Source organism: Gekko japonicus, unplaced genomic scaffold (assembly GCF_001447785.1).
Source record: "Gekko japonicus isolate JY-2015 unplaced genomic scaffold, Gekko_japonicus_V1.1 scaffold341, whole genome shotgun sequence".
NCBI lineage: Eukaryota > Metazoa > Chordata > Lepidosauria > Squamata > Gekkonidae > Gekko > Gekko japonicus.
This window is the reverse complement of record NW_015170898.1, coordinates 984,925-1,012,100: the sequence shown is the minus strand read 5'-3', so window position 1 is coordinate 1,012,100 and position 27,176 is coordinate 984,925. Positions and strand designations below refer to the sequence as shown.

The 27,176-nt window shown below is 40.5% G+C and overlaps 1 protein-coding gene across 2 annotated transcripts in view; it reads left to right on the top strand.

The window, feature by feature from the left end:
* Positions 1 to 27,176, top strand: part of SKAP2 (src kinase associated phosphoprotein 2) — a 144,999-nt gene that overhangs the window by 15,266 nt on the left and 102,557 nt on the right. For both annotated transcript variants that reach the window (XM_015418584.1, XM_015418583.1), the window contains one exon: positions 11,395 to 11,493. In XM_015418584.1, the coding sequence (XP_015274070.1) occupies positions 11,395 to 11,493 (99 nt within the window). The remainder of the gene's footprint in view (positions 1 to 11,394; positions 11,494 to 27,176) is intronic.

Below are 27,176 nucleotides of genomic sequence, written 5' to 3'. Positions count from 1 at the left end.
AGGAGGGACCATTGGGGCGGACAGGCGCCTCAATTCCCCAGCATTGTGCTGGCAAAGAGGCAACCTCTCAAAAGCTCCATGGCTAGAAGCCCTTCACCGGGCCTCATGGGGGGCAACGAGCCTGCGTACCCCCTCCTTCCTGCTCGTGCGCAGCTCGCATCCCCGGGAGGTCCGGGAGATGCGACTGCTCAGCATGCTGCCATCCACCGGAAGCCCTTTGACTTGTATTGTTGACTTTTTATCAGGAATACAGTGTTTGTTGTCAAAACTTAAGGTGGTCCTTGGATTCCCTAACTGGGTTTACAGGGTTCCCTTCGCTCATGCTTTTCACCATGTAATCACAAAATTAACAGATGAATTCTGGAGTACAATCCTGTGTGGAGAAAATCCAGGCTAAACCTGTTGAATCAATAGGTTTAGGCTGGGGTAACTCTGTACAGGATTGCACTGTCAGTCTCTTAGTGAGCATTCCTAAACCAGTCTACTCAGAAGTAAGCCCCATTTTGTTTAATGGGTCTTACTCCTTGGAAAGTATTCTTAGGATTGTAGTATTAATGGCAGTGGGTAGAAGGTTTCAGTTGGACCAGGATAACACCGCCCCCCAGCCATGACACTCACTGGTCATTCCTTGAATGGACTACTTCAAAGAACTGTTATGATAGAAAGTACTCCATGGTCTGCTTCTAGCTAATTTCATGTGAAAGCTTGTAATTAATGTTAATATATCCTTTTATCTAGCGTTTCCCAACCTGTACGTCTTTACCCAAAAGTTGGTTGCAAAGTCTATGAAACTGCGTCTCAGGCTTTTGCAGTTTTACTGATTTGTGCATGCTCTGTTTTTTTGTAAGGGGGGGGGTCACCACCAGTGTCTCCTCTAAGCTGAGTTAGTGTGACAGTTTTTTAGCCTTTGGCTCACACATTTTTGTCTTAGCTCAGGAAAGATGGCTTCAGAGCAAACTACTTTATGCAGTAACTTAATCGCTCGCTCACAGCTTTAATGCCAATTTAGAGTCCAGTGGCACCTTTAAGACCAACAAAAGTTTATTCAAGGTATGAGCACATGAAAGCTCATACCTTGAATAAACTTTTGTTGGTCTTAAAGGTGCCACTGGATTCTAAATTTGTTCTACTGCTTCAGACCAACACAGCTGACTACCTGGATCTAACTTTAATGCCAGTAGCTCACAAAGTAGAATTTTTGCTCACAAGACTCCACAGCTTAGAGGGAGCATTGGTCACCACTCACCACCATACCAAGTAAGTTTGCGCATGTGGGTCTCTGTAACAAAAAGGTGCCTTTATCAGTGTCCCCCACGTAATTTGGTGAGATTTAGGATTGTTCTTCATCCTATCTACTGGCCCACAATTCTGCCACCAGGGCTTTTTCTTTATAAACTCCTGACTCAACTATTCAGCACTGTAACTTTTACATTTATGCATGTCTGAATGGTTCTGTCTCCACTATGGTCACTTCATACATTCACAGTGCAGTAGGCTATATTTTTCTGTGAAAACGTTTATGCTGTCTCTCCACGCAATGTGCTTGTATGTCCACATTTCAGAGGAGGAAATATAGAATGAACAACATAGAGCACTGAGGGGGAAAATGGCAATTAAAACCACAAGAGGTGTCTGTACAGAATCCTCATTTCCTAGAGTTTATTTCATCCTTGAATGGCATCTGATGCAGCACGTCTATTTGAATTTCCCTTGCCTCATCCATTTAATAAAAGAGTTCTTTTAGGAATACAAGATATCTCACTAAGGTTGTTACAAAGATCTCTCTATTTCTCGCTCTTACTTGTAAGATTATTCTAATTCATTTTGAATGTTAATAGCTTGGGAAGTAAATTGTGTGTGTCAACCATGGTGTTTTCCCAGCACAGCCAGTCCTTAACCTTATGAGGTAATGGAGAACATCCTCTTTGTCATATCATCGATATACTGAAGGCATGTGAAAGATTTTCAGTAGATGCTTCCTATTTTGTTATTTGGAATATGAGTATTACCTGGAAGCACTGTGACTTCTTTTTGTTAGGGGTAGATTTAAGCGGGCAGTCAAACCCATGTGCTTTGATTTTTAACTCATTGTGGCAGTCTTGTAGCATACTATCTCCTTCTCTTTCTGGGTGAATCGTCTGCCATACTCACTGCCCATGTTGCCTTTGGACATGGTCACTCAGTAAGGAAAAAAAAAAGTGTTTGTGAGGTTCCTTTCCGGTGGTGTGGAACAGGGCAAGGAGAATGGCATTTCTGGTGGTGGTAGTGTGGAACAGGGCAAGGAGAATTGCCCTGATGTGGGTGGGATCAGGAAGATCCAGGGTTTCCTATCCTCATAGGTGCTACCCTGGCTTTGGAAAAGATTTCAGGAAAGATGGGGAAAACCTGAGAGGGACATACAAGTGCTTGGGGGCGGGGGGAGGGAAGACATGCTTCCCAACAGAATCCAGACATGAATTTAAAAATCAAATGCAAGTTACCCTTATTTTAAAAAACATTTCACTAGGATTTCCCCCCAGTGTTTCTCAAATTTCCCTTTTTCTATTGGAAAAAGTGTGGTGTGTGTGAGGAGGCCGCCTTGAGGAAAAAACTGGTTTTCTCCCTTGGATGTCCCCCCCCCCCCAGCCTTTACAACTCTATGCCTGCCTGTGTCTTGTAGTGGATTAGAAGTGAAGCCAAAGCTTGGGATACTATTTGATATTTTAGTACTGATTTGTTGCACCCCATGTTAACATGAGTAAATTAGTCTCTTCCCCCTACCCTTTTCCCTCCACTGTTGAAGTGCTCATTCATGCACTTTTTTGTAGAGAATTATAATGGTGTTCATCTAGAACATTGTATTCCTGTATTTTCTCTATCGTCCCTCCAAGGGTTGATTTCTTGTGACCCATTAACTTCTACTGCAACTGCAGGGCAGCATTTTCAGGTACTACCTGCATAGTACTATTGGCTTGCTTGGCTGGCTTGCAGTTATGGTTTTCAATATGCTTTTCTACATTGTTTGCTGTGTCTCCTTCATTGTCTGAACAGGAAGACAAGATGGCTTCTTCCTTACTAGCTCCTTCTATGTTGAGACCTTTGCTTCCTCTTCCCCTCAGAAAGTTATGCTGGTGGCAGCAATATGTGCTTCTGCCAGCTTGGTGAAGAAATGAGCCTTACTCAGTGTTTCAGATAGTTCAAGCTTCCATTATGCCAGTTCCTTTGTTTTGGAATTTACACTCTCCCTGCCTCATTTCCATGATATTGAATGAGGAAGGAAATGAGGGATGATTCAGGTTGTTAGAAAAGGGACTTGTTTGCTTTCATTATTGAACTGATCTTGTGGCTGACCATTTTCTCCTGTCTTCTGACTCCCCCCAATATTTGATAAAACACCACGTGTGTATATATATACAAGAGGGGAACCCGCGATACTCGCGGGGGGGGGAAGGAGAAGAGCTCCGTCTCCTCCATTCCCCCCCCTCAATCTCCCCGAGGCTGCGGCGGCGGCGGCAAGGCCGGTCCTCCACCACCCCGCCCAGCTCCGAGGTGGAGGCGGCGGTGGAGAGGCCGGTCCTCCCCCCCCTTTGCCAGGCTCGGTGGCGGCGGCGGCGGCGAGGCCGGTTTGCCGGACTCGGCGGTGGCGAGGCCAGTTCCCCGGCCGGCCGGCGGCGGCGAGGCCAGCTACAGAGCGTTCCCTGCGCATGCGCAGGGGACGCTCTGTCACTTTCGGGATTTAAACATCCCCCTGAAATTTTTTTAAACTTTTTTGATTTTTGTGCACACGTGGGGACTGGCCCACGTGTGTACAAACCTCCCCCTCCCCACCAAGTGCCCCCGGAGCGCTGATTTAGCGATCCGCACTCAGGGGGCAACTTGGCTATTAGATATATAGATATATATGAACCTATGACAGTGAAATAATGTCCTTGTCCTTTTCTCCCCAATCTCTTTTCTTTTTTATTCACCTCTACCATTTGGTCTTGGAGATTGTGGGAAGACTGCGGTGCGGGACAATCTACTCAGCAAAGCTGGAGGATGAAAAGACTCCATGATGAACATAAGAGATGCCAATGTTGGATCAGGCCAAAGGCCCATCCAGTCCAACACTCTGTATCACACAGTGGCCAGAAATACCAGTGCCATCAGGAGGTCCACCAGTGGGGCCAGGACATTAGAAGCCCTCCCACTGTTGACCCCCTCCCCCAAGCACCAAGATGACAGAGCATCACTTGCCCCAGAGTCCCTATCTATACCTTGTGGCTAATAGCCACTGATGGACCTCTGCTCCATATGCTTATCTAATTCCCTTTTGAAGCCGTCCATGCTTGTAGCCACCACCATGATGGTTGTTTGCTTTTTTCCTTCCTCCTCAGAGGGTCTCCTCAGAGTTGTGGTTGCCAACCTCCAGGTGGGTCCTGGAGTACAACTTGTCTTCAGGTTACAAAGGTCAATTTTGGAGGAAATGACAGTTTTGGAGGGCAGAGTCTATATACCATAGATTCTAGGAGAAATTCCTCCATAAATTCCCCCCTTCACAGGCACTGCTGCCAAGCCATCAGGAGTTTCCCAGGCTGGAGTTGGCATCCTTATTCAGAATACTGAATCTTGGATGTATCCCTCCCTATGTCCTGTTTTAGCCCTCATGGAAAGTTTGTGGCCACCCTTTGAGTGTGGTGGCTGTTCTGCCGCAGCTTTCTAATAGATCAGTATCACAGTATGAAGTGCTTCCAGGTTTTTATTGTTGTTGTAACATGTGAGAGATAACATGCAGGGTGCCACAGAGCAGGCACCAGTATGATTTTAGCTATTAGTTTTGAAGTTAGTACATTTGGAAAAAAACTTACTAATAAAGAATTTAACATTAACATACAAGAAAACAGGAGAAAAAAGAGGGAGAAGGGGAAATAGTGATAAAAATAAGAGAACAGTGATAAAAAAGAGAAAAATACAAATAATGAGTTGTGCTATGCATTAACTTAGCATAACACAGTTGTAAAATTAGTTTCAGTTTCTGGTACCAGAAGTTAAATAACAATCCAAAAAGTCCGGTTTCTTTAGTCCACCTGTAAATTGTACAGGTGCTAGTATGTTGTCAACACACAAAAAGAATGCTTGTGTTTTGGGCTGGAAGCAATACTGGTTAATAAAGTATTCAGTAATTTTCATTGGTGATTAGAGGACCAAGGTGGGTTAAAAGCTGGACTGCTCATTTTATATGCAACATACAGGATTTTCAGTAAGCCCTTGTGAGGCTCTGGCTCAGAGAGAAAGGACCAGCTTTATGTACAGGAGGTTATATGCTCAGTCCCCTGCATCTCCAATTAAAAGATAACAGTTAGTGAATCCTGGGATCCTAGAGAGTGGCTGCTGATGAGTGGAAAATACTGCCTGAGTAAGTGGAGTTGTCTGACTCATAATAAGACAGCTTTTTAGCTTATGTAATAGACCAAAAAGGATGATGAGAAGGAACAGCTGATAAAGGTGTCTTTTAAAAAAGAAAGAAAACAGATTTAGACTGAAGCAAAGGAATTGGGGCTTTAAATGTACATGTTAATTATTATATAACTAGCAGTAAAGCCCGTTGTGAAAACAATACAACGGGATCTAGAAAGAGGCTCTGGGGGAGTGCTCTGGCTTTGGGCAAACAGTGTCAATTTGCTGTGGTGACCTCAGCAGGGTATAATGACAGAGTCCACTGTTTTCTCCAGAGGAACTGATCTCTGCTACCTGAAGAGCAGTTGTAATAGTGAGTGATCTGTAGCCCTCGTTAACTATCGGGAGAGATGGCCAATTACCTCCATATTTAGTCCTGTAAAAACTAACATAATGTGGAGTGTGATTAAATTTTGCTTTCCCCATCTTCTAGAATGATTGGATTTGACCTGAGTTATTGGAAAGGTTAATATTGATGCTGCTAATGAAAACATTTAGTTTCATGACTCCTAGTATTTCACTTGCTCCTACTTGGTCTCTATGTCAGTCTCTTTCCCCTTTGTTTATGTTTGTAACCACAGTGGGAATTTTGACAAGTTCAGTTTGTTGCTTCAAGTTTGTGTTCAACTTAAATGAGTGCATAAAATAAATATACAGCAACAACACCTCATCAAACTAATGAAAGTGCTTCACATTTTTAATTCTGTATCCATAGCAAAAATGCATTTCCCTTTCTCAAGTTGGAAGGGCTGAACCAAAGTAACCCTAAGAACAGTTACACACTTCTATTGAAGCCTAGGGAAAAGCCTAGGGAAAAGTCAGCTGCACAGCAGGGGGTTGAAGAGAATGGTTTGATGGCTGCTGGGCCAAGATTGGCAGCAATAGTTCCCCAGAAGCAAATGGCTGGTTTGGAGGGTGGAGTCTATGGCACTGTACCTGTCTGAGGTCCCCCTCTCCGGGCTCCACTCCTCAAATCTCCAGGAATTACCATACCTGAAGCTGGCAACTTTATCTCCTCCCCTCTCAGCAGCCTCTTTCTAGGCAAAAATCTGTCTTTCTCATTATCGGGGGAGCAAAGCAGCTTACTTCATTCTCTTCGGCTTTGCGATCTGCACAACAACACTGTAAGGTAGGTTTGGCAGAAAGTCTGTGGCTGCTCCGAAATCACCCAGGCAGCTTCCATAGGCAGCCAGGGCTAGTGATGCCATGCCAGTCTGGAGGCATGAAGTCACCCTGAGAGTGCTTGCAGGCCTAGGGTTGCCATTGCCAACAAAGACAAATTGATGCAAAGGAGGATTGAAGTGTCTCCATATCTGTATTTTGCCTTAAATTGGTTTTGATGCCAGCAGAGTGAGAAAATGCCAGAGGCTCTGGGTGGGTGCCCCATCGTAAATGCACCAAACAATTCCTAAAGATTTTCCAAAACACAAAATTGCAACACTTTGAATTAGCACCAGAGCTTTAAGAGCTCTCCAGCTGTCACCTGGAGACTGGCAACAGCTTGTTTGGAGGGTGGGGAGTATGGCATTGTATCTGTCTGAGGTACCCCTGTTCCTCCTCCTCCTCTGACCCCACCCTCAGCAGACTTCATCCCCATAATATCCTGGAAGTTTCCAACCTGGAGTTGGCAACCCTATGTCCTTTCCCGGCAACCATCAGCCTACCGTTATCTGCTTGTCTGTCTTCAGGTTTACATTCCCCTCGCCCAGCCTCAGAAAGGGCAGTCTTTCCCTGCAGTGGGAACCAAAGCAGCTGACATCATTCTCCTCTCCCTCATATGATCCACACAACTACTCTATGAGGTATGTTAAGGTTGAAAGTGTGTGAATGGTCCATAATTCCCCAGGCTGCTTTTAAAACATGAACCTGGGACCTGCACACCATCCTCTGAAGCGCTCTCTGTGGCAGTAATGGGGTGACTGCTGGCACCTTTTCCTATCATTTTTTGCCTTGTGGTATTCTGCTTGTGGTGTGATCTGTTGTCTTTGTGGTGTGGCATGATTGTGTTATTGGGTTTGTTTCTTTTGAAGGGGAAGTGATGTGTTCTGAGTGAGGACATATTTTACCTCAGAATACAGTAGGGTGGGGAGTATGGCATTGTATCTGTCTATGCCTGAAAATTCCAACTGCCTTGCCGGGGGGGGGGGAGTTTGAGGTGTGGAATGGAGTGAAGTCCAATCAGCTTCCATATGTAAAAGACCTTGAAATGCTGGGCGGGACTGCACAAAGCAGCCAGTCAACCCAGCCAGCTTCTTCTGATTGACAGTTCTTCCGGCCAAACACTAAAGGGGCCAAATTTAGAACGTTCAATATAGAACGTTGCTATTCAATTATAATAAGGGAGAGATACACATGAATTCACATAGAACTTCCAAAATTGGATTGAAGTATCACAAACAAGTCGTTTGTGCTATATAGCATGTATGCATCAGAAGATAGTAGTGGTAAGGGCAGCTGTGTGTTTTTTGAAGGTGAATTTTGAGGAATTTACTGTGCAGGCCGCTCTTGCCTTGTTGACATTGTATTGGAACACTGTACATGTGTCTAGGGATTTAAGGGGCTCCCAGTAGCAACACTTTGTTTCAAGGAGTATTGACTGAAATACGTTGATATGTGCTTTATAACAGAGGCTGTGGCAGAAGTCAAATATTGATGATGACAAAACTCATGATTATAAACCAATTGTTGAAGAGAGCATAGAGAAAGCCAGATAGGGTAGGAAAGGAACAGAATAGGGTATACGTTTTGGCAGACATGTGAAGTCAGTATAAATACTAATTCTTCGATAGCAGGAAGCTATCAAGGATAGCAAGGATACATTCCTTGATGTAAAGTCAATCTGAATTTATTACTGGGAATTAATGGGTATCCTCCATGAACAGTGGTAAGAGTTAAAGATCTAGTTGCCCATATTAGTACAGCAGCATTATCTGTGAGGATCAATAAGCAAACACATGCAAATGAAAACAAAGCAAATTTAATAAAGAAGGGTCACGTACCAAGTCATATTGCAAATAACTTAAATATTCTGCCATCAAAATATATGTGATTATATTATAGAAGAAAAAATAGTGTTTTCCGCCCTGTAACCATTAAACTATGCTTAATTAATGAAACTTTTTAAAAGTTCTAGGATAAATCAAAGGTTGTTCCGGAGAAGCCATATTAATGAGCATTAGTCTCTTAATTATCCTCGTGGCTACATCACAGGGACACATCCAAGACTTATTCTTTGTGTAATAACTTTTTATAAAGAAGTATTTTTAAACTGATCATTAATTTTATGGCTGCAGAAATGAGATGCAAAATTTATGCTGTTGTCATTGGCACAGGCTCAAGACACCACTGACATTATGCAAGATTATAATGGAATAGCTGCCCGCTAATGAGTCTATAGACATTTCGTTTGAACATGCCTTGCTTTTAGATGTCTGATTAGAATGTAATGCTTTCAATTATGCCAGCAAATTGTACTGGATACATTTACCTGATGCCTCTTATCCCATTGTAGTTCAGCTTTCTACTAAATAGATACCAATAGAACTCTTTTCTTTACTGGTTTTTTTTTAGCTCTCTCCATTCCCAGGTATACTAGTAGATGCACATCACCTGTTGAAGGGACCGAATTTGTGTCTTAAGATGCTAAACAGTCTCTCATCCTACTGAATGAAAGAGCAGCATTGAGAAATTCTCATCTGACAGCCTCAGCCAGTAGAGAGTATAGGCTGACATTCAAGACTTTGGGTGAAAACCCAAAACAGTTTTCAAAGAAATTAGTAAATTTGGCCATGTTATAACAAACATTGTGTTTTGTTTTATCACTAGTTGTCACTATTGCAGCAGTCAGAAGGTTCCCCCCACACTTTCCCCCCATCATACGAAACTGTGCACAACAGATGCTTGATTGGATTTAAGGGTTCCATGTACTTGATACAAATCCTTTGAGGGGAGAAGTGGCCTATTTAATGCTGACTTCTGTGAGGGTATATGTTGAGTTTTCGTATGCTGGATTTTTTCCTTGCTTTTCCTGGTTACAGAAAGAGTGCAGGAGCGCCACTGAAGTTTGGGTTGAAGCTGTTTATGACCAGGGCAGAGAAGGACAAGGTGCAAAGCGCCTCCCCCCTCCAGTAGTTCAGGACCTAACTTTGCTGCCTTCTTGAGAGGGGGGGGGGAGGGCTAGATTCTGGTGTTCAGCACAGACATCTCTTCCTCTCCTGATTTCTGTGGAAACCTTGTGGGAAGGGAATCTTTGTGTGTTTGTTAGGGACACTAGCCAGAAGGGAGGGGGATAATAATTACCAATAGTGAACTAGTAAGGGGATTTACCATTGTTGTCATCCAGTTAGAAGGAAAATGCTATTTGGTACAGTCCTCATTGTGTGTACAAAAAGGCCGTGCCTTTGTCATAGTTCTGTGAAATGAGAATTGTAGCACAGCTCTATTACTGGTGTCTCCAGTGTGGTCCTAATTGTTCCAGTGTATGAAATGTCATCATGATTAGGCAATTCACACATCTCTTCTTTGTTGTTACGTGATCTTCTAATTATTAGGAGACCATTTGTGCTGTTAAAATGGTACTTCATAACATCTATGGATATATTATATTTCTCTGTACGTTTAAAGTGTTTGTAGTCATCCATGTTTTTCTTATGAAAGCAAGAGGGGGTTATGAGGCAGAGGAGAAGGCTTTCATGCTTTTGCTCCTAAGTAGTAGTCATTATCATGAATCCAGTAGGCATAAGAACATAAGAACATAAGAGAAGCCAATGTTGGATCAGGCCAATGGCCCATCCAGTCCAACACTCTGTCACACAGTGTCCAAAAATACCACTTCATCTAGGTTGTAGTTTTTTGGGGAGTACAGAGAGCTATGAAAGTTCCAGGCTTTTTAAAACCTTGGGCTAATACTGATTTGAATTGAAAATTCATACAAATAGTAGATGTCAGTAGTATGAAAACTTCCCACAGACTATGGAGATGTGTTATTATATTACCCACCCTTCCTGCAAAGAACTTGGAGAGAGAAATGGTTTGAAGAGGGATGTTAGGTATTATTAAATGCATTTGAAGCTCATTCTTCTGGAGTAAAGTAACATAGTATAGTCGGAGTAAATCACTGCAAGGTATATTCAGGTACTGCAAGGTATATTCAGACATTACAACCTTTTGAAAGGCTCCTTAGAATCATGTGGATCCACGCTGGGCTTTGCATGGAGCATCTGACTTCCTTTAGTGCTGCCGAAAAGCAGGTTGAGTAGTGGAATGGCAGGTGTCGGATGAATTGTCTTCTGGATGGGTGATGAAGCAGTCTGTAACCAGCTTGCCATACCGTATGCGCTTTGTCCTGCTTCAGTTTGAAATTACTGCTCCATGTGGGGCAATCTGTTTGTACATTGCACTAGTATCCTGCCACAAATGGCATATCAGTGTTGTATGGATGTTATAGGGGAGTGCACTGTAGCTAATAAAGTATGGAGGTTCTTCTATTTATTTAAAGTTCATAGGGGAAGTTCATAGGGGAAGTCACATTTGATGTAAGGAGAGGGATATATATGAGCCCGCTCGCAGGGAGGGTGGGGTAGAAATTAAATAAATACATAAGAAAGCTAGAAAGAGGGGTCAAGAGCTTCTGATACTTATGCCACCCTCCCTCTTTTAAGCAATTCCTCTGTCATAGCTTGTTGTATCTTTGTCACGTTGTTTCTTTTGAGTAGATTTGCTTCCCCTCTTTATTTGAATTAGGAAGATTGGGCACGTCTCTTTCAGTAATAAGGAACACACACTGTTGTGTGGTTTATTAAGACACACATGGCCAATAGAGGTGTAGCTTGGGACCTCTGCTTCTGCTGTACATACAGAAAAGAGCCTACTTGTGTAAAGTTGGTATTTGGAATTGAGCTTGTAATGATGTTTTATTCTATGCATTGTCAACTGGAAAGGAATCTGTTATAATCCCTGGTAAATATTTGGTTTGCACAGGAGAATTAGAAGATGGGGAAGAACGTGAAGGTCCGTGGCCTTTGGCTCCTGACAACCTATCTGACCGGTATGATAAAGATGATGAAGGCCCATCTGATGGTAAGTGGTTTTCTTTATCTCAGGATGCAAACATTTTGCCGATTTGTTAGCTTGATTGGACTGTACTGTTTCGGAACTGAGTGGTGAATTTTTGGTCAAGAGATAAACAACAAGGCCTCCTGAGACATAGGGACCTTGTTTTCTTGCCTTCCCAAGACCCTTTAAGGAACAGAAGAGTGCTCTCTAGTGGCAAATAAAGCACAGTGAATATCTTTAAAATGCACACCATGTTCATGTGTGCTTCTGAGTTCCAAACAGTTTTCTTAGCTTCTATTCCCTTCCCCTCACTCTGCTCTCCCCCAGTGGGCTGGACACCTAAATATACTCAGAATTTTCCTTGAAACAAAGTTTTGGTTAATTCATCAATCCCAGATTCTTGCTTTAATTTTATTCTGCTACTTAATGATCTGCTCCTTTTGTTGTGTAAATAATGAAACGGTGTAGCTGATGGATTGGGGGGGGGCATCCTCCAAGCAGAATGAGTTCATAAATTATTCATGTGTGCCCTTCTTGTACTATCTTTTTAGTTTGATTTCTAATTCAAGCCGTTTGGGGAGCAACAGTGTTGAAACAGGATTCCCCCGCCTTCTGAATTCTTTAAAATATCAGCCATACAGTGTAATTCCCCCCTCCCCCCCAGCATTATTCCAGCCTAAGCCCATTGATTAAGTGGTCTTAGATCAGAGTAATTATCAGATCATTTATAAATTGTTCTCGGAGAGCAGAATGACTGGGAATTCTATGGAAATTGTTGCATCATAGCTTGTTATAGGCTTTTTAAAAAGTTTATTTATGGTATCATGTATGTGTATATGTGTGTAGTCAGAGCAACCAATTAATTCCCAAATGTTAGACTTAAAAGTAAATGATGTTTTTTGCAATCCTATGATGATCAAACTGTGCGCTTCCATCTCTGCCTTGAGGTACCATTGTGAGATGAAAATATGCTTGCTGCAACATGCTTTTCCACATTTTATGTTATCCAGATTATTCCCTTTGGAAACATATATTGCTTTTATGAGGTATAAAATTATGTCTACTGCAGAACAGGGATAAGTCAAGTATGTGCATAAGTGATAAACCTGCTAACAACTGGTTCAGAATACAGTATCTTTACGTTCCTAGAACTCTGTAAATTGCGTAACAGTAACTTTTAAGAGTTAATTTTTGTGGAATTAGCTTTATATAATAGAAAAGGGTGAGGTCCTGTTTTTAAAACCAGCAATAAAATAACCTCTTGCTTTTGCTCCCTTTTTCTTTTTTTATATTTATTGACAAAAGAGATCCTATAAAATATAGACTAATCCCCCCCCCCCCGAAGACGATGTACGAAATAAAGACAAAAGGTGCTTTATATCCTAACAGACATGCCGCTAACATACCATTTGCTATGTTTTGGAGCTATGGCATATTGAACGCCATTACAAAGAACACATGTGAGACGTACTTTATTTAAAGGGCGGGAAGCCATTTACATTTATTGGTGAAAATGAACAATGTATTTCTCAACAGTGGAGGTGCCCAACTGTTAAGTATCCCATCAATATCAATATGTGAATAATTACCTTAACAGGTTTCCAATTCTATTACTAATTTAAGTAAATAGTTAATACCAGAAATATTATAAAAATGCACAGAAGATTATAATATGAAATGAGTAGTTTCTTCTTGTCTGTTTGGTTAAGTATCAATCTCCCGTTCTTTAATTAGTGTGAATTATGTTGGTGGATATACTTCATAAATTTTGATAGCTGCTCTATAGGTAACCATTTTAATTTTTGTGTATTGAGCAGATCACTAATGCGTCTATGTATGGGGCAATGAATCAAATGTAGCATCTCCCTTCTGATTTACCTCTTTTTAGACCACTTTTAATGTTTTTGGCATTCAGCATTTAAACATCCAGTCCTACTCTGTTTTGCTGCTGCATGTGATTGGTCTCACAAGTGGAAGTGTTTACATCTGAAATATTGCAGAGTAGGGCCGGGTATTCAGGTTGTAGTTAGAAGCGCTGGAAATATGAAATCACAGGAATATTCATGCAATTAAACATGTTGCTCATTGTGGCATTAATGGGGAATTAGGATCTATCAGCAGCCAATAGTCTTTCTTCCATTAAGAGATGGGTCTCTCATCTTCAGCCATGATCAAGTCTGCAGAATAAAACATTGCCTCTAAGAATAAAATTTTATTGTGAGTAGTTTGGCTTCTGATTATCTATTTGGCAATTTGTTAAAAAAAGACATAGGAATCATTGCAGTAACGTTCTTCTATTAACCATGGAGTGTTGTATGTATAATATGATTTTTTTTAAAAATTATCTTTTTCCTGACTATTGTCTAATAGTTATATTACTTTATATTACTCAGGAGAGTAATATACTTTATATTACTCAGTAGTGTTTAAACAATAAATATTCTAACTAAATTAGCACAGGTCACAAAAAGGCCTTTTTTCAATCTAGTATATTTGGGTTATTCTTTTTTTGTTTGTTTCTGGTTTTTTGGCTGCTTTCTTTACAATAATGAAATAGGGTTTAGATTATAAATTTTACATATGTATTGTTCATGATACATTTAATTTTTGGAGGTTCTGAAAACTTCAGCCCAACCAATTTAAGTATACACTATAAAGTCTGTTTTTCCCTTTGTTTTTTGAAAGTATTTCCCCCTCTGTTTCCCTTGGTTCAAAAGTTCACTCAGTTCCCCAATGGCCACCTAATTTTCTAGTTATTCCCTCCAGCCGTATGTATTTAGGTTTCTTTATGGTTTATTAGGTACTGTAAGAAAGTAGCATAAGTTATATCTTATAATGAAATTCAAGCACATTTCAGTGATGCTTTGAGTTGATTGCTGGCAGCAATTAAATAGGAGGAAGCGAGCACAGTGTGGGAACTCCTGAGGTCCAGGCACCTTACTGGAAGAGGCACAGAAAATGAGGGTAGAAAGAATTTTTTAAAAAAAACCTCCAAAAGGACACCTCAAAATAAAACAAGACACACAATTCTTGCCTGGCAAATTGTTCCTGGCTGGCTTTTATTTTATTGGCTTGCAGCCTGATTGATAGCAAAATCATAACTTGCTATATGCTAACAGGCAGAGTTCACTTGTAGGTTATTGTGAACTGATAAAGGGTTAGATGGAGTTTTGATTTTCGCACTGGACTTGGCTGCACCAGATTAATGGAATTTCAATGAGAGACTGGAGTAGTCGCAGCTTTGTCAGAAAAACTGATGGGGATTCTATAGTCATGCCTGCTCATTAATACCAGTTGCTTGAAAGGTGTGGTACTTCTCTATACAAAAGACTCCATATAATTGATTTTTGAATGGGATTCTCTCCCCCCACCTTTTGTTGATGGCTAAGTTTGTTGTAACATAAGTGACAGGTGTGTATACTGTACAATAGTGTTGCACATCTTTTAGTTTTTAATATGTTTGTGGCAGAGAGTAGACCTTGACCTATTGTTAATGAACACTTCATTCACTTGGAAATCAGCAAAGCAAGATGGGGCAGGGAAGGGGTTATATGCAAATTATATATGGTTAGTATTGCTACACTTCTTGTAAATAGGCAATCTTTTTTAAGTGGAAGGGGAAAAAGCTGAAAACGGGAAAACATCACATTAATAGTGTACAGTATTTTCTAAAGGGCCTGCTATTTGATCTTGATTATGAGGTTACTAGTGGGAGGCTCACTCCAGAGATCGTTCCCCTGCATACAAGCAATCCTTGGTCACTGTTAGCTGTTGATGTGCCCATCATTACATAGAGAAAAAGAAGTGGGAACTGGATAGTACATGGTTATAGTGAGCAGCTGCACTGTATCTAGCTTCTGTGCTCAGGGGGATCACTCTGGGCTGTGGCCATATCCTGCTGATTCCCATATAGACATCCTCTGTGTGAATACATGTTCAGGGGTGCTTAGTACTGGTCATGCATTATGAAAAGGCTTGTGTGAACTAACTCATACAGAGCAATCCTAAACAGAATTACACCCTTCCAAGGATACAACCCTCCTTAGGAATGCACTGTTAATGTTAGACTAAGGACAACATCCTTGGACTGGTGTTTTTAAATTTAAAAATTCTATTTACTTTTAGATTTTAACAAAGGAATTCACTGTGACTTAAATTTGTTTATCCAAATACCATGCCTTTCTTTTAAAAAAAAAAAAACACTTTATTTTTGGGGAGGAGCAAATACATTTGTTTTGTTTTCCAAAGTCATGATCTTAATGTTTGAAAAGTTGAGATGGTGTCTTGACTCATCTGAAGTCAGTTCTCTTTTGGCATACAGTATCTTTTCAGTTTGTTCATTGTTGTATCTTTACAGTTTGTTCTTCATTGTGAGTTTTATGGAATATGATCAAACGTCCGACATGCCAGTTTAAAGAAATGACCCCATATTATTTTATAATGCATTTTCAGTCATTTCACCCATATACGAGTTCTTGTATTTGCTTTAGAATTGTTCTGGTTTTTGTCTTTGTTTTCGTCTAGTGTATATTTTTTAGATAAGGTTTTTGTAGTGGCATTGAAGTATGTAAATATATCATAGAAATATTTTGAAACAATTGCAGTCATCATGAAGAGGGATAGGAAGCTCTTTGCCTCAAGTACAGGCAGTGGAAATTAATGCTGAAAATGTGCCTTTCTCAATGTCTGGCTGGTTCTGAGAATCATGGTATACAGAGTATTCCTGTAGTGCAAAATGAAATCAATGGGCCAGAAAATCAGTTATGACACACTTCTTGTGTGATCTTGATTAAAGCTTTTAGGTAATATTTAAAAATGAAAGTGTTTATTTTATGTTGTTGTATGCACTCATTCATATAAAATTTTTAAGAAGATATGGGTGGGCTGGTGGGGTAGATAGTCCCCAATACATGATTCAGCATATATTTGGGTTGCAATGGGGCACTCCTATGCATCCCAGAGGGCTTATTTACACAACATCGTTTCCGTGATAGTTACCATTGTGTTATCTCAGCATAACAACTGTATCAGTACAAACGGGAAATCCCAGTGTGTTTCAGCTGTAGTTCCTTCTGGCTACCTTGGGCTGTTCACAGTTTGCTGTACTTAAATATGTGACTTTGGATTCCTCCAAATTGTTGCTTTTTTCTCAAACACCTTTATTGATTGATTTGTTCATACTGTTTCTGCATCTAGAAAAATCACCTATTTATTGTCACTATATTTCTTGCTTACTGCAGCATTTCTTCTCTGTACCTATCACAGAGTTTTTGTGAGGTCAGTAGTTTTATTAATTGTAGACCAAAAGAATCCTGGCAGTGGTCTTTGGACACAGGTTTTCCATACTACCAAATTATTTGCTTATTTTTGTTGTCTGAGACCCACAGGTCATTGGTGTGTGTACACCCAGTGCCTACTACCTGGTCTCCTTCACTTGCCTTGCATGATCTCCAAGCTTAAGTTGTATTATAGCCCACTGCAGAATGGGTGGGACTTGGTTTGCCTTGTTGAGAAGTTTCTTAATGCTGATAGCATTTCATGAAAGCAATGGTGATTGCAGTTGTTCATCTCATTGCTTTGCAAGGAGGTAGAAAAAGAGACTGAAAAAGTCAGTTGCTCAACACCAGTTTAATTTCTAGTGTCTCAGTAAGGAATAGAAAAATTGAAAGTTGGAATGGGTAAAGGATGTGTGTGTATTTACCTTTCTAACGTCTCCCAAGTTTTTTCCATTTCAGATATATTTCTGTCAAACTTAACTCCATGTGGAATGTTTAGTTTTTCACTATGATGTGAAAGTCACCTCTGCCCTCTGGGTCATTTCAGAAATCCTTGTCATAAGTCTATTCTTTTGCATGTTTTAGACTTTTTCAGAATAATGCTATGAAGAAATATAAAAATGCAACTTCACATGGTTACTCAGATTTCAGATATCTAATGGAAGGTTTACATGGCAAGTGTCTTAAAATGCATTTATCTGTTATACAAAATTAGAAGGAGAAATTGCTTTGTCATCCATGGATGAAAATTATGTTTCATTATATTAACTCTGTCAATGAAGAAAGATCGTGTCTTCACTGATTGGAACCTTTTCACCTACCAGGTGCTTGTAGTTAAGATAAGTTTCTAAAGTAATCCAGGAAGGGCTGCAGTGAGTTGGTGATAATTGATTTACCCCATCACATCTAACTATTCCTTGTTTTCATTACTCCTTCCCTTGGGCAGTAATCACAGGATCAAGCTGCCAGTCTGTGGGCATAATTTTTTCCAGTAACGCCATCTGGCTCATTGGCAGTAGAAGTTGTGATGAGTCCGTTGCCGTTGCCACTGACTTTGTCAAATGGCTAGACTGTTGATTAGAGCTCTATTGCTACTAGCTGCTAATTTCCCCTTACTATTGATTTTAATTGGTAATTTTATGCACTTTTGTCTCATTTGCGTACATGTTGAGAATCCAGTGTTGGACACATTTTGGGAAGGATGGAATACAGTTTGCTAGTAGTTTTCTTCTTTAAACTGGGTCCAGTGCCATAATTTGCATGATGCTTCAGCAAACATTTTAGCCCTTTTTGTAATTATTGGATAAACCAAGAATTAGGGATACATTTGTACAGATGATGGGCAAACTTGATCATTTTGAGCAATATTTTGTATGTTATATACACTTCCATGGTACATGACTAGATAGTAATAATTTAGCCTCTACAGACATCTGTGGAGAAATAATGGTCCAGTGTTGTATAATGCTCAATGTGGTTAGTGCAAATCATGGTTTGTTGCCTTAACTCTGGTTAAGAGCCTTCACATACCATGGCTTTGATGAGCAGAGTAAGGGTGCTTGGAAGTCATGTACAGGAAGACATCAGCAAAACCCATTTTGTTATCTTTACAATCAGAATAGCTGAGAAACAGAGAAACTACATTAATTGTGGTTTGTGAGATCAGATGTAAAACCTAACAATAATCAATGCAAACATGGTTTACAAACCCACATCAGACCCTGTTCTTTACATCACAGTCTGTGACCAATTCTTAACCATTGTTTAGGTACTTAGATGCCTGTTAGGTTCAATACTGGACATAGTTGCATGTATCCCTGATTTTTTGCTGGTTTGTTCAAATTTAAGAAGGCTATTCAAAAATATCTCAGTAGTGTCTTAGCATCTTTTAAATTTTTTTACCTGAGATATGGTAAATATTTTAACCATCTCTTTTCTTGTGGAGATCTCTCCCCCTCCCCCACCCCCACAAAAAAGTTGTGAGACTGAGGAATTTCACACATTCATGCAAACTTTGAAAAAATTTATTTGGCTGTTGGAGCCAGATGTGTTTTTCAGCCTTCAGGACTGCATTTTCTAATTATTGCTACAACAAAACCTAATCCTAAATTCTTTATGGTTTCTCATACTTTTATTAAAGCTATTACAATATTGTTGTATTATATAGAGTAGTAACTATGTTTGTCACCACAATGAAAAGCTAATGTCTAACCCTAACCTTACTTTCCCCCAGTTTCTCATAGCTTCGTTATTGCTTTAAAAAGCTCTGCTTAATTGAGCCAGCCTAGAAAGCAAATGATTAAGAAATGAATTCATCTATCAGCACTGAATGGTATAAAATTAACGTATAAGCCAGCAGTGATAAGAACTTCATGCTCATGTGTCTTTTATGTCATACAATAAAACATCTTATGATGTCAAATGATAAGTTTTTACTTCTAGCGATCACTGGAAGACACTACAATAAAATCACTGTTGGAAATGCTAGGTGGCACAATAAAATTTCTAGGTGCCATGGCAACCTGGCGCCTGTGAATTGTTGAACCTCCCCATTAATGTTGCATATGTCTTTGAGTTTGAATGTATTAGCCGTAAGTGTGAAGATCTTCCTAGGCTGCGGTCACATGGAGCATTTGCTGCGCTGACAATACGGATGGTAGGCGGATTTTCCAGGCGCGATCACACTGCAACATCTGGGAAGCGTAGAGCTCCCGTGGCTAACCCGAGGCTTCCCGCCAAAGATGCGGAGTAAAAAACTAGTACCGCCGAGGTACTAGTTTCCGGAAATCGCGTTTCCGGTGGACTTACGTGGGATCTGGCACCCGCCGCTGTTCGTCGCACACAAGGGGTTTTTTGTCTCCCAAGTCTCCGCAAGTTGCGCAACAGCGCCCAACAGCGCATGCGCACAAAGAGCGATTGCTAGTGCGATTGCACCGCGCGGCTTCTGTCCTGCGCTGCAGGATACCCGTCTGGTCGGCATCTCCCCCCTAACCACGGGACCTTGACTGGGATGTATGCTCGGACGGCTGCGCGTTAGTTTCCGCTGGGGCAATTAGCCACGCCTCCCCCCGCGATATCCGGCCCGTGTGACCAGGGCCCTAGATGCATTTCCAGTTTCCGTGTAGGGCCTGCTCACCCCTGAAGAAGTTGGCTTTGATGTAGACTTTCTACTCCTGAAGAACTGAGTGGCTCCCCAAGAATTCAAGGCTTGGCTATCTGTGCTTTTTAGGGTATATGATTTCTTTAGTAGATAAATCAAAACAATTTTCAGCCAGGAGGCTATGAAATATTACTGTCTTCATTCAGATTTTTAACCACAGTTTCCTTCTTTTTACTATACTAATGCAGATTATGATACTGGGGGAAGTCCCATTGAAGGCTTGATTGGTTAAAGCACCCAGTGAAAAGGTTTCTTTCATTTAGGCAGCTGGGATGTAAGCAAGAACATGTAGTTAGCTGGGTTTTACTATTGCATGGGTTCTTTGCCATAGTTATGTAGGTGGCAAAGGTATTACTATACCTGCAACCCTACACTGGATCTTAATTGTCTTTAGCTGCTGCTTGAAAATCCTATTTGAAAATTATACCCTTCTGTGAAAGAAGAAATTTGTCTTTTCCTTGCGGCTTGCCAAAGTTAAATGGACCTCAACTGTAAGTGAATGTATGACACATTAAGTAGTACAGTTGCACAATTTATTATGAAGAAGGAATCTGTTGAAAACCTGTAACACATCCCTATCTGTATTTATCCTGCTAATTGTAGTTCAGCCTAAAGTGAATTATGTTGCTAGGTTCCGAAGAGTCCCATGGGCACTTGAGAGAACCTAAGCACTGTGTGTGAATGTGTGTGTGGTTTGTGGTGCAGCCATTAGAGGATCTGATTGGGATCTGAGAGACCCATTCTGTGGTGGAAGCCTGCTGGATGACCTTGAGCCAGTCGTATATTCTCAGCCTAACCTACCTCACAGGACTGTTGTGAAGATAAAATGAGAAGGGAAGAATGTTGTAAGCCAGTTTTGAGTTGCCACTGGGGAGCAAAGTGGGATATAAATGAAGTAGATAAATAAAAATACCTCTCTGAACAGTTGCCTAATCTGTAGAAGTGGATGTTCATGGGAGGGGCAGGGAGAGAAAATGGTTTGTGCTTACCCAGAATGTTACATTCAGCTTTCCAGATCTTTGCCCACAAGTTCAATTTGTGTGTTTTAGAGTTCAGGCTGTTTGGCAAAAATGTGTCTCTGCGGAAGGTTTATAATAAGTAAGTCATGATTTAGTTTTACATCTTTCTAAAATTGCATGGTATCTTTTCAGCTGTAACTAAAATGTACAGCTTTAAATGTTTTCCTCTAATCAGTTGTATAGGATGCTGCCAAGTCAGTAAGATTTATGCCATTGGACAGCCCCCCCCCCCAAATTTGCAGAACTGTTTGTTTTGTTCAGATATGGAGATCGGGATTCTAAAGCATTTTTCTTCAGAATCATAGGGAGCTCGGTGACCTTTTGTGGCAAATTATGTAGAAAGAAAATATTTATATTCATTTAAAATAACCTCGTCGAAGAAATAGTCTCATTACCCAGTTTGATCAATTTCTCGTAGCCTGAGCTGCAGCATGCGGCTGTTGCCATTGGGTGATGGAATAGGCTGAGAAATAGCTAATGGTGATGGTGCTCATCAGGACAGGGTTCAGCCAGCGGTCAGCAACAAATAATTCAAGACTGTTTCTAAGTTTGTGGCTGGTGGAATTTGCTTTTCGCCCCAAGCCAGCAGCAGTGCTGAGCTTGGGCTATTTGATTACAAGAGAAGGCATATTTGCCTCTTAGCAACTGCACATTTGCACAGCCGATAGGGCTTATACTGCCTGCAAAGGGTCCTTCCCCCCTTTGTGCGGGTTGAAGAATGCTTTATTGTCGAGTGACATGCAAAAGACGCCTTAGCAGTTCCGTAAGGGTCTGCAGCCCGATTTTGTATTTGTCCATTGTAGACTTCTAGTGGTTGCATTGTTGCTGTAAAAATGCATGAGAGAAAGATGTTTCCAGTCTGAGTATTTGATTCAGTACATTTGCTGTGTAACACAAGTTAGTATTTTGAATTTATTGATAAAAATCTGTCTCCTCTTTGCACCTTTTGAATTATCTATTCTGAGATTAACCTTCTTGGTTCAGGAAACGATTCTTGTACTCATGTGTTTCCATGTGGTGATTTATAAAGCAACAGTTCACTTCTCTCCAGCCGCAGTAATATTGCATTAATGCTTTGGCTATTATGGTAATATGCAAGGAATTTACAATACTTTTCATTTCCTGTGGAAATGGAGCCTGTGGGAGAAAACATGTCAAGAAACGAAAGTATTTATAACCCTGATAGTTAAGGCACAAGTGAATGAAGACAGTTTGGGAAAGATGCTTTGAGTTTTATGACTTCAAGAGGCCACATCAGGGAAGTCTCACGCTGGTTTTTATGGTTTTATGGTCTTTCTTTGCTCCTGGGCTGCGATGGGACTTTGGGTGTATTCGCACTCACATTTTAGCAAAGCATTTTTTTTTAACCAATGTACTATTTCTTAATTATATTAGAGTAGCTTATAATAAGTATGGGAATGGTTTGTAGTCATATAGCTTGATATTTAAAATAGAATTTTCAAGGTCTTGGGTGTATTGATCTAGAAACTCTTGCTTCACATTAAATCTTTAATATCAGGATCTCACATCTATGTATATTTTTTCCCCTTTGGCAAACATTTTAAAAAAGTCTTAAATTATAGTCTCGTTTGGTTGATTTTAAGATTATTATGTACAGTAACCTTCTGCACAACTATTCAAGAAGGCTATTGTCATTTTACAATTGGAATCTTTTTCCAGACATGTAATATATGCATAAAGTGCTGCCTATTTATTTCAATGAGGGGAAAGTAGAAATGATGGTAAGCGTATATTCAGTAGTCTTTGGTGCTGAAGTGATGTACTTCGTTTTTTCAAAACCCCTTATTGTATTTCTGAGTGCATTAAAAAAATCTTTTTGTATGGGGACAAAACAGTTCAGCCATGCCAATTACAAAAAACTAGTACTGGAGAAAATAAGGGAACTGTTATGTTAAATTTGGACTATTCATGTCATGCACAGTAAAACTCAGATTTAAAAAAACGTTGCAGTATTTAAAATTTATTTTGCAAATTTGGAGATATTTATATTCTTTATATTTGGTTATATTATTAAGGCTGTATGTATAAAATAAGAATGTTGTATTCTAAAATATTTTAAATATTTGTTGGTAAGGGTTTTTTTTTTGTCAAGCTCTCTTTACAAGGAATTTAGCATAATTCAGAGCAAGTTCTTGTGTGGTAGGAAGCTCTTCTTTCTACTGCTGATTGGCAAAAAATAACCTTTGAGTTATTCCCACACATGCCCCTGGGCACCAATTAACTTTCATTTTCATGGAATGGTTGTACATTTTCAATCCTAAATCTATTAGTAAGTAATTTCTTAGTTCAGAGCCTTTTCAGGCAACTGAAGCATTTTAAAATACTGGTATTTTGTATTAACATAAGATATATGATCTCCTATCTGGGGTGGCTCTCATTGCATTAGTGCCAGGTACAACTGCACCTTGGGTAGAATGAACAAATCTGTCCCAGTTGAAGAACATTTTAAGGAACAGCGTATCTAACATGAAGTGAAAAAGGATCTTCTTTAGATAAGTAGATGTATTTATCCAGCTTGGCAAGCTAGTTATGACATTAGCGTTAAATCCCCAGTCTTGTTAATCAGTTTTTTGTTTTCATGAAATTATCACTAAATTTAACTCCTCTCTGGTGTTTTGAATGCACCCTAAATCCTGTATTACATCTGCACACTTCCTTTCCACCTTTGAAGAAGCTCTTGCATTGTGTGATGGTTGTGTAAATGTCTCATTTTGACTTTTTATTTGCATAACTGTCCTAGAATCCAGTCCACAGTCCTCTAGTTTACCCATCAGAACATCATGGGGAAGCCTGTCAAAAGCTTTACTGAAATCCAGGTAACCAACATCAACAACATTCCCACGATCCAGTAAGCTTGTCATTCGATCAAAGAAGGAAATGAGGTTGGTCTGGTAGAGCCTGTTGTGGACAAATCTATGCTGACTTCTCCGGATCACCAAGTTGTCCTTTAGATGCTCACAGATTGATCCCTCTAAAATCTTCTCCAGTATCTTCTCTGGGACAGAGGTCAGACTGACTGGCCTGCAGTTTCCTGGGTCATCCCTCCTCCCTTTTTAAAAAATTAGGATAACATCTGCCCTCCTTCAGTCTTGTGGTACATCTCTCATCCTCCAAGAGGTCTGGAAGATGATGGATAAAGGCTCTGAAGCTCTCTAGAAAGTTCTTTGAGCACTCTTGGGGTGCACACCATCTGGCCTGGGGGATTTGTACTCATTCATTGCACCCAGGTGCTTCTCACTTACCTCTCTGTCCATGTCAGCCAGCAGCCCGGATACTGTGCCTTGCCTACTACCATCTCTAGATAAGCCTGTTCTCTTCTTCAGGATATAAACGGAGGCAAAACAGGCATTAAGCCTTTCTGCTTTCTCTCTGTCCTCTGTCAAGAGTGGGCCCATCACCTCTTTTATCTTGCTGTTGGTCCTCACGTATCTGAAGAAGATCTTGTTGTAGCAAGCCTCCTCAGCCAGGTTTAGCTCAGTGTGAGCTTTGGCCTCTCTGATTGCTGACCCACTGTGCCTAGCAACCTGCAGATACTCTTCTTTAGAGGTATGTCCTTGCCTCCATTTCTTGAACATTTCCTTTTTCTCCCTTAGCACATCATGGAGTTCTCTGTTCATATACATAGGCTTCTTGGATTCCCTGCCATGTTTCCTTCTTGTTGAAATAATGATGGCTTGAGCTTGCAAGAGTTCTTGTTTTAGGAGAGCTTGCCCTTCACTTGCTCCTTTCCCTTCTAGCAGTCTTGCCCGTGGAATTATTCTCATCATGCCTCTGATACCATGAAAATAGTGCTGTTGGTGTATCTTCTTCCTGTGTTCCAAGCTGCCACCTAAAGTATGATGTCACTTAGGGAAGCTACTGGGCCAGAGGGGAGATTTGGTGTGCTGCTTTTCTGTGTTGGAATGGGTTGAAGATTAATGAGGGAAGGAGCAGGGAAACGTAAAAGATACTCTAAGTAGTTAAATGGCTGCTTGAGACTGGAAGGTATGTGCTTGTTGGGATATAGCAGGTGACTTGTTCAGTAGAAAAATGGAAGGCCAGCTTGGAATATGAACATCAACCCTGCCTCTGGATTTGATTGCACTACCAGACTGTTCCTGCTTGATGAGAATAGGACTGAGTGAAGTAAGAGCAAAACCCGCTAGAAGTAAAGAAGGGAAGCTGGGGCTTGAACATGATTGGCTATTAAAAAGTCAGTATCTTGAAAGACGAGTACGTTTCTCAATATATTATATATTTAGATATTTACACTCTGCTGTTTTCCCAAATTGGACCCAAAGCTGTTCATGTCATCACCGTCCTTCTCCACTCCTCTATTTTATCCTTATAACAACCCCATGAAATAAGTTAGGCTGAGAGACAGTGTCTGACCCAAGGTCATTCAGTGAGTTTCTGTGGCAGAGTGGGGATTTGAATCTGGGTCTCCCAAATCCTAGTCTAACAGTCTAACCACTCAATCATACTTGTGAAGATATCATTTAATAATAATGTTCCCAAAGTATCTGTGTGATGGAGTATGTATATCCATCTCCTACTCCTGAATAAAGTTTGGTTCCAGTGGCACCTCTAAGACCAACAAAGTTGCATGCACATGAAAGCTTATATCTTGAATAAAATAAAGTTAGAGTCCAATGGCACTTTTAAGACCAACAAAGTTTTACTCAAGGTGTGAGCTTTCGTGTGCACGCACAGTTTGTCAGACATGTGCGTGCACACAAAAGCTCACACCTTGAATAAAACTTTGTTGCTCTTAAAGGTGCCACTGGACTCTAACTTTATTCTATTGCTTCAGACCAACACAGCTACCCACCTTGATCTGCCTTGAATAAAACTTTGTCTTAAAGGTACCACTGGACTCAAATTTTGTTGTGCTGCTTGAGACCAACACAGCAGCCCACCTGAATCTACTCCCGAATAGTTTTACTAGTGCAGACACAGGAAACATTTTGTTGGAAAGCTGGGTGAGACAAGGAGACAGTATGCTCTTTTTTGGGAAATCCACGAGCTTTCATTTGGAAGGACCCTCCCACTTTGGGGAAAAGCAATAAAAATCAAGCAATGCAGACTTGAGGACCATTGAGAAAGAGCAGCCAGTAGACCAGCCAGCACTCTTTGCATGTTTGAAAGTATCCATTTTCCAGATGGAAGCTGAGCAGCATTTTGCTGGTGTTACAAAGTATGGTAAATTAGTATTTTAGATTTCAGCGTTCTTAGTTTGATGCTGAATTTGCCTTTAAGAAGTTTGCTGAAGCATTATAGTATGTCTGTTGAAATGCATCCTGCCAAATGCTACTTAACTGGGACAGGTTACAACTGCTTGTGCATGAATACTTGGTAGACCCACTTCCAAATCTGTCAGATAGGCGGGCTGGATAATCCATTGTTTCTCTTTGTAATGCTCTTACGGTTCGTTTTGTAATTTGCTATAACTTGACAGGAATGGCTCTTCTGACTTGTTTTGTTGATTTCTATTAAACTCATCTGGGTTTTGATTGGTACTTTCTCACAAGGAAATGCTAAAATGTTAGAAAAATATTGCTAAAGGAAAACATAATGTTGTTGTTGTTCAGTCGCACAGTTGAGTCCGACTCTTTGTGACCCCATGGACCACATCATGCCAGGCCCTCCTGTCTTCTGTCATGCTCCAGAGTTTGCTTAATTTCATGTTTGTTGTATCGATAACACTAACCATCTCAGTGTAAGAAGCGAATTTGCTTCTTACACTATGAACCTTATGGTCTGTTGAAATTGCTGAAATCAGGTTCTACTTACACAGCCAGCAAATTGAAGAAGTTGAAGGAAACGCATCTTCCAAGTATCTAGAATTGACGTCTTTGCAAAGGCTGTTTGGAAAATGTTATGACTATGTGAACTCCTCCTATCAAGTTACACTGACTAGATGGACTTTATGTCTTATCTTAAAAGGAAAAAATATTGTATCTTATGCCTTATTATAGTTATGGTATACATTAATGTTGTTGTTGTGACATCACCAACTTTATAATTGTTTAATATATTGTTTTGGCAATCTTTGATGGTGTTTTCTACTAGTGGAATTTGTATATTTGGGACTCTCTACGTTTGCCATCACTTTCCTCCCAAGGAGCAGGTGTCTTTTAATTTCATGGCTGCAGTCACCATCTTGGATCCCAGGAACATGAAGTCTGTCACTGCTTCCATAACATCCCCTTCTATTTGCCAAGGAGTGATGGGTCCACATGCCATGATCTT